Source organism: Biomphalaria glabrata, chromosome 15 (genome assembly GCF_947242115.1).
Source record: "Biomphalaria glabrata chromosome 15, xgBioGlab47.1, whole genome shotgun sequence".
In the NCBI taxonomy this organism is placed as follows: domain Eukaryota; kingdom Metazoa; phylum Mollusca; class Gastropoda; family Planorbidae; genus Biomphalaria; species Biomphalaria glabrata.
The window spans coordinates 6,505,031-6,516,554 of record NC_074725.1 but is presented as its reverse complement, the minus strand read 5'-3'; the positions used below and the strand labels follow the sequence as shown (position 1 = coordinate 6,516,554).

The window sequence follows — 11,524 nt, the reverse complement described above, 5'->3', positions numbered from 1 at the left end:
TTCATTATGGTACGTTGTTTGAAAAAAAAAAGCAAGTAGGACCTAATAGTGTTGTTGTGGACAAGTCTTATCTTTTGTAAAGCGACCGGGAATATTTATTATCAATTATAATTATGAAAAAAAAAAACTTACTTTATTCCCCACCCAGCAAAAAGGGACAAGTATTTCTAATCTTATTGTTTAATTTGATTAAATTATTATCATTCCATTATAATACTATTGTCATTGCTATTTTATGGTCAGTGTCAGTTCACAATTTGTGAATATCTCTAAGCTCACAGTTTAATGAAATGTAGGCTAGTTATCATTATATCATAGCGTGTTGACTAATATATATTCCATGAAATGTATTCACGTTGAGCAATGCATAATCAAAGTTTCCAAGCTCTGTCATTTGTAGCTTTTGTTGTTGTTGTTGTTGTTTTTTAGTTGGCAACATTGAAACGTCTTCCTCGACATTGTTTGGTTCACTTGAAAATCTTATATAATGTACTCATTAATACTTGTGATGAAAATAGTGTGGTTTTTTTTCTTTACAATGCACTAATTATTTCATGTTCCTAGAACTTTGTAGCCTGTGTTGCAAGAATTTGATGAGGTGCTTTTAATACAGGACTCATTTAAACTTGATAAGGCCATAAGCTATTTGAGATAGTGGGCCCTTTGTAATAAATACAAGGCACAAATTGATTCCATTTTTTTTTCTTTAAAACAATATTTGGGTTGGGGGGGGGGGGGTTAAAAGTAGAGCACCTAAATATTGCTTATGTTGCCTATAGATAAATCCAGCACTGTGCTAATACATTTGTCATGTTTTTCTTTCTGTGCAAACATATCTCATAAAAATACCATGTCAGAAAGTCTTACAGACTACCAGTGCTAAACATGGTGTCGTAAAGGAAAGTCTTCCAGACTACCAGTGCTAAACATGGTGTCGTAAAGGAAAGTCTTCCAGACTACCAGTGCTAAACATGGTGTCGTAAAGGAAAGTCTTCCAGACTACCAGTGCTAAACATGGTGTCGTAAAGGAAAGTCTTCCAGACTACCAGTGCTAAACATGGTGTCGTAAAGGAAAGTCTTCCAATGTTGATAAACACTGTGTGTCTCCGTCATATACAAGACATACATGTATTTCTTCCACTGTAATAAATGTATCATAATTTACACATGCCATTAAATTGACATCATTTTGTTGGAATATACATATTTGACTAAAGCATTTGCCAAATACAAATTAATATTTTTTAAATTAAAAAAAATGGCAGCATATTTTGTTTTTGTTATTCGTGTAGTTAACGCATCATATTTTTAATCGTGTCTGTTGAGTTGCATTGATTCATTCAAAGTAGTTACAAAAAAAAAAACGGAGTGGCTGTAACAATAAAAAAAAACTACAAGAAAAAAAAAAAAAAAATTCAATAAAAACAAAAACAAGTGAATTTTATTTATATTAACAATTAGTTTGGATCAGTCGTGTAATTAAATTTGTAATAGATCTAGAGTGTTCTAGAGTCTAGACTAACAATAGTAAATCTGTGCAATTAGAAATATTTTTATCGATGGTTTTTGTTTAGCGCAGTTTCATAATCCTATCACTTGTCTAGACAAGTTGGGAAAAAAAAGGGGGGGGGGGGTAAGAAGAGATATCTGTGTGAAGGTTACTGTGATCGGTTTTTAAATGCATTTAAAGAAAAGAAAATTGAACGACCTGAATTCAAACTCTATATGGCTCAAGCCAAGTTAAGCCTCCTCAACCAATACACCAACCACTGTGACAGGGTAAGTGATTATGTGGCATTTTACGTCTCCAGAGACAATCTTTTCCCGTTGCAACTTCTTGTGTGACTAAAGAGGCCAATCCTTGATAAACAGCTGCGGTCACAGGTTGGGCATTTGTAATCGCCAGGCGCCGTTGCATTTTCACCTATCTTTCTGCAGCTGTGTATGGCATCTGTAATCAGAGACCTTTCCTTTATGCTCTCTCTCTCTCCATGTGGATCTACCCAGAGCCACTTTTTTTCCCAACTGCTAGTGCCGATTTTGAAGAGCTTCATTTCGCGCTTACATACATCTATATATCGTAAAAGTGAGCGATCGCCATACAGAATGTCTTGTGGAAGTCGACCTACTGGCATTCTAGGTCGACTTCCCTGTGCCAGGGAAATAATTATGAAAATAGAATGCTTTATAGTTATATATTGTTAGTTTAAAAATTTAAAGCAGCAACCTATTTCTTTCTACATAGTTTAGAGAGGACTAGTTCAACTTACACCACCACATTAGACAAGTACAATTTCTTTTCCTTATTCAATACCAAACAAAATAATTAATTACCAATAGTTACTTAACTAATTGGTTATATTTTTTTATTATTAATTCCAGTTGTTTCCTCGGATAAAAGAAATATTTATGCAAAATTTCAGCTTGATCCGCGATTGGGCGTGGGGGAAATAACATGTACAAACTTTTTGCCAGACAGACAGAGTGAGTTGATATAGGCCTAAGCTTTGTAAAAACCATAAATCGATATGGGATAGATGAGACAAATCTTATTATGGTGAGACATAAGACAAACATCCTTAAACACGTTCTCAGCTGATCTCTGCAAACCAAGTTGCCTATACTATCTTTTTTTTTTTAAACTCCGTCAATTGACTTTTAAGTGATGCACCTGATATCGAGATAACATTGTCTGCATCAGTGTCATTAAAGGTAAGAGCATTCAGTTGTAGACAATTGAGAGACTTGTTGGGAAGTATTTAGTAGGTAACGGACACTCAGCGTTATCGCAGCTCTAGTGTTAGAGCTTCCACGAGGCAATCAGAAACGCATAGCAAGATTTTCTTTTAGAAATTCTTCGTTAAATTAATAAATCATTTGTATGTGCATGCAACTCAGCTCGAGATTTGAACTGGAGCTCTCTTGATAGGTAGCCAACCCGTTCATGCCAGTCGGCCACGTATTTACGCCCCTAACTTTTGGATGGATGTAGGCTTATAGATAAGAGGCTTAGCCTTAAGAAGTGCTGAACGAGTCAGATTAGCCTTAAGGCACATCAAGCACGAACTCTTTAGGTTTTCTGTGAAACATCGTGTTCAAGACTATGTACCTTTACTTGTGTACATATAGTGACTACATCAGACAATATCGACAAAATGGATTTGAAAAATGGTTCTTTGGCGCTTGACAATCAGGTTAAAGATTTCAAAAATAAAATGGTAGACAAGAATAAAGGATGTTCTGTTATGAAGGACATAGCAACAAATGACCTTTATGTTCTGTTATGCTACAGAAGGATCCTAGGTATCACATTCAAAGACCGCATCACAAACGAAGAGATTAGAGACAGGGTAACTGCAGCGATTGGACCCTCATGATGACATGCTAACTATCGTAAAAAACAACAACAACACACAAACTAAAAATTAATGGCCATATCACAAGATCTTCGGGGCTCGCAAAGACCTTCCTTCAAAGAACAGTACCCGGAAAAAGAAGAGGCAGACTGGGAAAACGATGGGAGGACAACATAAAAGAATGGACGGGCCTGCAATTGAAAGAGCTTCTAACTATGGCAAAAGACAGAGAGGAATGGAGAAAGACGGTCGACGAATCTTGCATGATTCCCCAACGTCCCAAAAGGCTCAGGGATTGCTTCAGTTATAGCCTATAGGCTACAGATACAGATAATAGAATCCACAGGCCAGTATAGTTGTGTAAGAGTAAGTGAGGGCATTTTAAAGCGGGTAGTTCGAATTCAATGTAACATATAGGCCTATTAGAAATCAAGGGCCAAAAGTGTACTTGTGTTGTGCTCGTGAGCGTTAAAACGTAGACCGTTATATTGAAAGTTCAAAAATATAAAAAAAAAAAAAAAAGAGAGAGATTGGGAATAAACGGGCGTAACCGGTGGGTAATACTAGTAATTTGATATAGACAAAAAAAAGTATTTTTGCTGAGCCGAAAAGGAATTTCGCCAATATGTTTTTTTTCCCCTAAATTTGACCTACATTATAATCTTGGCATAATAGGCCTACATATATATATAGATATCGAAACTGTATCAAAATTATCTCAATTTATTGATATTTAATAATATAAGTCTTCAGATTTAGATTTAGGTCTATCCGAAAAGAAATTGATCTTGTCTCTAGATCTGATAATGAAGTGATGAAACGGAGAAAAAAAAATCTAATTATAGATCTAGGTAGGTATAGAGAGTCTATCCTATTTCAAAATGTCATTAAATAAAGTTTATGTTTTTGTTTTCCTTTCACGAGAGTAAGAAAAAAAATAGGAGTTTCCTGTTCGTTTCACGGACAAACTGTTATTGCTAAAGTGACCTTTGTAGTGTCAACAATAATGGCGAGACTTGTACATCGTTCCCGTACGATCTTACGAATCTTACGATGTCATGGCTTACTCCAGCGCACACTGTCATGTCCTATTCAGGCTTTTGCAAGCCAGCAGCAGCACGTCAAGCAGTCCACAATGGCGAGCGTAGCACTGACGCTAGATGTCAAACGACGAATTGAAGAAATCAGACAACAAGCACTCCTTGGGGGAGGTGAAAAAAGGATTGAAGCTCAGCACAAAAAGGTTGTCCTAGATTTATTGTTAGATCTGTTATTTTGTTACATATTATATTCATGTTATCATGTTCTAGAGGCAATGTGCACACACCTGAATTTACACCAGCTACACACTTATGCCGGCTTCCTCACTGACACTTGAGTGTGATTTTTCTGATTAGTGTTTTCTGATTAAATAAAAGAGTTTTAGAGGGATAGTCTAGATAGATTAGTGACTGTGACTGAGTAGTCTGTAATCTATTCATAGATTAGAATGGCTTAATTGCCTTAATTACTAGATCTAGATCTATATAAACTATATTGACAACAGTTAGTTACACTAACAGATCTAAATAGACTTAAACTTAAAATGATGAATATGCACCATTTGTTTTTAATTTTAAGTCTCAAATTTTATTGAGTCAGTCAAATTCTGACTATTACTCTATTCAGTCTATTGACTCTATTGTCTCTATCTAATAGAATTTATAGAGTACACTGTAGTAGTGTAGTTAAATATAGACTAGATTGTCACTAGATTATAGAAGATCTATGTCATGCCCTACCAGTCATGGACATAATAAAATATAATATATGATAAAATTTTAGTGAATTGAGCAGACAGTTCATCTTTTACACCCACCCTCTAGATTACTCTAGATCTAGAATCTAGATGTACCTGGCTATAATAGCCTGTAGTCTACATGGTTGTTCAGGCCACACAATGTTAATCACAAGTGACTCAAGTAAGGTGGACTAAATCCATTAGATCTACATTTAGATCCATTACATTTCTAGATCTATTAGGCTTTGTTGTAATTGTGTGTACAATGAATGTCTATAAAGAGATCTAGTGAGAAGACGAAGGAAGAGACCTAGCTAGATTACAGCGTTCTTGAAGGTTATAGTTGTAGAATAAAGGTCTAATGATCTAAAGTGTAACTTCTTTTATGTCCAGAATAACTGCTTAACTTTATGTACTCAACTAGATTTCGACTAGTTTTAAATCCTACAATCTAGGCTAGATCTAGTGGGCATTTACATTTTAGTTTTTTATTTATTAAAAGGCATACTACCCAGTCTATACTGCTGTTTTACCTTAATTGGCATTTAGGCTGTACATTAACTGCTTTTAAGCCCACATTTTAGTCTAGATATAGTACTGTGTTAAAAAATATTTTTTTTGTTAAATCCTTGATTAACCTTGTTTCTTGTTTATTAAACAGTATAAATATTAATATATGTTAATCAATAGTAGAGATGCAGTACAACTAGAAATTAACTGGAGGCTTTAACAGACTCAGTTGTTGCAATCCTCTGAGATGCCATTTTTTTCTATCTATTCTATCCTTGCACATTAGTGCACATTTGTTACAAACACAGACAGGAGTAAAATGTCATTGCTAAAATAAAATTAGAATCATTACATATTTAATTCTTAAAAATAAGATTGTGTAGGTGGTCTGATCCAACAATCAAACGTGTAGTGTGTTTTTTTTTATTCAAATAAACTTTAAAACCCTTCTAAATAGTAAACCTACATTTAATATCTAGCCTATTTAATTTTGTAAACTAAATGTTGCACTCAGGGGACAGAGATTTTCATCTTAGAATGATAGTGCCCATCACCTTTGTTAGCAACTATTCTATAGACAAAGATAATAAAACTAATAATGATACTTTATATAGCAATGTTAATAAACATAATGTAGGTTTAAGGGGGTATGATATTATAACAGACATCTAGAGAGTTAAGATAAAAAACTAATCTAAAAACATTTTCTTATGTTTAAGTGTAGATGTTAATTAATACTATTTAATTAATTGTATTCATAGAAAAGAATTTATAAAAAGGTTGTTTACAAAGGTGATGGTAGAGGTCACTTACCTTTAACATTTTAAAACATATCAGCTGGGGGGGAAGCAGGAAAAAAAATGTTATAAAGTTTTACCTACCATTTGGTAACATAATTTGATGAATGACTCTTGGTCCCCTTTTAACCAAACTTCATAAGCTGGTCATTGTTTTAGTTATTAAAAGTTAGATTATAATTTGTGAAAGTTAATCAAATATTCACACTTTATCTATTCATAACTATATTGGCACAGGTCATTTTAGGGATAAGCCAAATTTTTTATGTAATTAGGAAACCTAGCCACAATAATGTAATAAGATTTATTATAAGATAATTTTATTGGTTCTAACTCAGTTTGACTACTATTGTCCACCCCGGCATTACTACTTAAACAATATAGAGATAAAAACAAGAACAACATTCACATCCCTTACACACACGACCTGCGCTTTAAATGAATTCTAGGCTAATCCTCTAAATTCAGTATTTTTTTAGCAAAGACTGTTGTTTTATCTAGACTTCTAGCGTTGTAGCCTTAAAAACTGTTGCTAACCTTACCGCTCCAGAAGGTATTTTATTCTGATGTATCCCCATCGACAGTTTAAATTTATTATTTGCATTCTGTACTTGCAGGGCAAACTGACGGCAAGAGAACGCATTCATTTGTTGGTGGACGAAGAAAGCTTTATTGAGTATGACATGTTTCTGGAACATGACTGTTCTGACTTTGGGATGGAGAAACAAAAGGTAGTTAAGACTTGTCAGCCATACTTTTTACTTTATTCATTTTAAATCAGAATGAACAAATGAAATTTATTTTTACAGTAATCATTTTCTAAGTTCTGTCTATTTTCTTTTTCTCTGCAATATTTTTAAGCGTATTGTTTTGTTTCTCTCTTCTCTAGTACCCTGGTGACAGTGTTGTGACTGGGAGAGGCTTGATTAATGGAAGGACTGTATTTATATTTAGTCAGGTATATCATTGTATTTTCTGTAAATCTTTATTTACATTATATATTCAGATTAACTTGATATGTACATGAAACAGGGGAGAGAACTTGAACTGATAAATGAAATATCTAGATTTTGTAAAGCGTTTATAATGAGTGAGTTGTATTAAATTGAATGTATATATTGTTATGATTGAGTTCTTTTATTTAATTATTGAACAAACAGCAAAGTCAAATTCTATTAAACGATCAATCTTTTATTATGACTACTAAATTTCTATAGTATACAGTTCTTTCTTCAGTCTCTAAGATTTTAAACAGATTTAAAGTTTATTAGCTTATTAGCATATTACTCTTTTAATTAATATAAGGTATGTACTCCAAAACAAGACATTCTTAACAATGTTATCCCAGGGGGTGTCAACCAGGCTCCTCTCCTGCTGTATAACAACAGCATGACTCAATTCACTTACACCCACTTCAACCTCTCACAAATAGATTTTATATATAGCACCCACCTATTACCATATTATCTCAACAAATATTTTATTTTTGTAAATTTTTGTGTTCTCTTCTCTAAGTACTAACTCTGTGCTTCAACTGTTTCAGGATTTCACTGTGTTTGGAGGGAGTTTATCTGGTGCTCATGCTAAGAAGATCTGTAAGGTGAGCATATTTGTAAGGCAGTGAAGCTCTACTTAGTGAAATAATCATGGCAAGAAATAGGAGACATGGTTCACTATTTTCTGTTGATGACCAAATAGTTGTAAAAAATTATAACATATTGAAAGGAACTAAAAAGATTTTAATCTTTCATCCAAAATATGTAGATAATGGACCAGGCCATGTTAGTTGGTGCCCCAGTGATAGGCCTGAATGACTCTGGTGGGGCTCGTATTCAGGAGGGTGTTGAATCTCTTGCTGGCTATGCTGATATATTTCAAGTAAGTTCACACAATGAAACATTGGCTGCAATATGTAAGATCATTATTCGATTCTTCAATTATAAATAATCTTACCTGAGTTTCAAATGCAAACATTTTGAAAACATTTCATAATTTTATTTATTTTTCCTCAGAGAAATGTTGAATCATCTGGAGTTATCCCTCAGATTTCAATGATTATGGGACCTTGTGCAGGTAAACCTTATTTAGATTCTTTGCTTGCAGTTGTTTTAACTCCTTTGTCTCTGTAATGACACTCCTATCTACAGCTTTAACAAGAAAAGACTGTAGTTTCTCTTAGATTGATACTCTATTATACAATTAATTTTCTTATCTTTCTTCTGTAGATGTTTTCTATTGCTAAATGTTCAATCTAAAATAGCTTAGCTTCTCTTTGTTAAACAAATTTTTTTAAATTTCATTACACTCTACTATGTGTTTAAAGTGGGTAATTTGATTTCTTTTTTTAGAATTATTTCTCAATTATTGTGTGAGTGTCCATTATGTAGCCATCTACAAATATTATCTCCCAAGACTTTAATTGGATTAGACTTTGCTTTTCCCTTACTTTTATTGTGACAACAATTAATTACAATCATACTTTTTTTTTTTTCAAACATGTTTAACCAAATTTAGATGTCTAAGAATAAGACAAAGTCTCTTTATCAGATCATGGGTAATAGAGAAATGGAAATAAGCAAATTTGTGGTGGGATGGGGGGGGATTTACTTTTGTGATATGAAATTTGTTTTGCTTTTTGAATAGTATTTAAATTTGTCTTTGCTAGTCGAATGCCCAAAAGTCTAGAGCAAACAAATAAAGGAAATTAAAAGAAACTTTAAAAAATGCTTTACTTGTAAACGAGCCCTTATACTGATAAAATCTCTATTTTAAAAGGCAAATTGGTTAATGGTTTTGATTCTATCATGCAAGCATACATAAAATTGTAACAATTTAGTGTGATTTAAAGTAAAGGGATGCAATCTTAAGTCTTTGATATTATTTTCTAACATTTTCTTAATATCTTTATATTCTTATAATGAAATGTTAACAGCATAATGAAACTTGTGGTTTGTTTCCAGGTGGGGCTGTCTACTCACCTGCTCTCACAGATTTTACTTTCATGGTCAAGGTAAGCTAAGTGGCAACATTGGGCACTGTTTTATACTTAATTAGATGTTCTTTTGTTATATCAGATTTTCATCTAAAGTTATTCTGGTAAAATTGTTTAGACCAGGCTTGTTATACGTTGTAGATGAGTCAATTCTATAATGATTTGAACCTGATATAACTACTGAAGGCTGATCTAGTCACAGGAATTATTTTTTTTTTTCATTATATTTTTTTAAATTTATAAATAGTCCAAAAAATGTATGAGACATAATGGTGAAAATATGAATGCTGCTGCTGACTTGAGCTTGCTGTAACTCACCAGACATATTTAAATCATCACTCAACATTTGTCAGACATTTGTGCATTTGACATTGGTTAATTCCCTTTGAGATTTTTTGAGATGGCAGCCATGAAACTCAACTGCTTCCACCTTAACTGCCTCACTAATAATTTTGACATAAAATGTCAGAGCTGAAATCAAATATCCCAGCACTTTCAATCTTGAAAAGAAAACTGCTGAAAAAAACAATTCCACCATTTCTAAGAGATTTTGTTTTGTGAACCAGAAAAACATTCACCAGAAAACTTAAAAAAAAAAGAAAGCTTAAAATAAATGCTTTTCACTCTGAGCTGTCTAGTTGAGTATTTTACACTCAAGTTGAAGGCAAAATAGTACTTGGATAAAACACCAGTCTTTTTTTTTTCTTAAAACATTTAACATGCAGAAAGTAATTTATGTTTAGTTAGATTGGACTGGTGCTTCTGTTGAGATAATTATTAAGATAAAGCGACAAGTGTGTGTCTCCTGATTGGAAGCTACCAAATGACCAAATTACTAGTATGCTATTTGTTTGTTGGATAATACTAGTAAATGTAATGGGTAAACATGATGATTACAAGCCTAGATTGTTTCCTTATGAATTGTATTATCTTACAGGACACATCTTATTTGTTCATCACTGGACCAGACGTTGTCAAGGTAAGAAGTTTAGACCTTTTCATTTCTAGCTGTTACATAGAGTCTAGACTTTAGGATGTCTCCTCTCTGTGTCATTACTCTTGTAAAGTGAAGATTGACAACCTGTAAGTTTGAGATGTTCCTTCAGAAATGAAGATTGCATCTTAGCCCAACTTTATGCTGGTTTGCGTAGGGCGTTGTTCCAGCTTAGAATCATTGTGACCTAAACTCAGGTAACAATGGGAAGTGCATTTCTAGTTGCTATGCAACCAGGGGCATAACTCTGTTTTTATTATTTAAATTGAGAGGGTTGATGGCAAGCATTATATATTTTTTTTTTTTTTTTTTTATTGTTTTATTTGTTCAATTTTTTTTTTAGTGTGCAAGCAAAAATATAATAGATGAAAAAGCATATTTATTTTATGAAATACGAAAAAATAAATGTTAGAGGTTGATCACTTCACTTTCATTTCATTTTGGCAGTTTACATTGTGTTGTAACAGCTGCTTCACTTCACCCTATCCCTGTCCGTTACAATAAAGGGTCTCTTATGAATGTCTGTTTTATCTATGACCTCCTGCAGCCGCAAAGTGACTATGAATCATCTCATAGAAATGAGTGACCTACACATCAGTACTCCCCCCTCCCCTTCATAAAGCTAATGTGTCAAAGGAAAGGCAGGTGTCGATACTATTTGGGATCAGTGGCATTGCAGGCTCTATCAGGGTGTAGCACTGTGTTGCTTCCAGCTGCCTTTGGTCCTCAGGGTTGTCTCCTAAATCCTTTTCCATGTTTGGGTATAGCCTCAAGGCAGCAGAGGTTTGCATTCAGCCCCTCCTTGTCCAAAGCTTCCTGGTTTAGGCACCAGTTGTAGACTAGAGTTTCATCTGAGAAACAACTGTTTAGAATCATTATTTAAAATCTAAAAGCAGTATCACTTTGTGACCATCTTATGTTGATTTATTTCCAAAAAAAATATATCACCATATCTTTGAGTCATGGAAATAAATGATTGAATTCTATAAAGAACCAAAACCTAGGCTTTTACAACTAAGAGAGAAGTCTTAACATAATGTCATAAAGAACTACAATTTTTCATACTTAAATTTCAAAACGGAGTAATCAGTCTTT

At 33.4% G+C, this 11,524-nt stretch overlaps 1 protein-coding gene across 1 annotated transcript in view; it reads left to right on the top strand.

Annotated features, from left to right (window-relative positions):
• Nucleotides 1–4,255: 4,255 nt before the first annotated feature.
• The window catches only part of LOC106055804 (propionyl-CoA carboxylase beta chain, mitochondrial-like), a 34,309-nt gene continuing 27,040 nt past the window's right edge, over nt 4,256–11,524 (top strand). The window contains exons 1-8 of the mRNA XM_013212258.2: nt 4,256–4,599; nt 7,061–7,174; nt 7,333–7,401; nt 7,987–8,043; nt 8,208–8,321; nt 8,456–8,516; nt 9,404–9,453; nt 10,373–10,414. Coding sequence (XP_013067712.1) covers nt 4,363–4,599; nt 7,061–7,174; nt 7,333–7,401; nt 7,987–8,043; nt 8,208–8,321; nt 8,456–8,516; nt 9,404–9,453; nt 10,373–10,414 — 744 coding nt within the window. The 5' untranslated portion in view covers nt 4,256–4,362. The remainder of the gene's footprint in view (nt 4,600–7,060; nt 7,175–7,332; nt 7,402–7,986; nt 8,044–8,207; nt 8,322–8,455; nt 8,517–9,403; nt 9,454–10,372; nt 10,415–11,524) is intronic.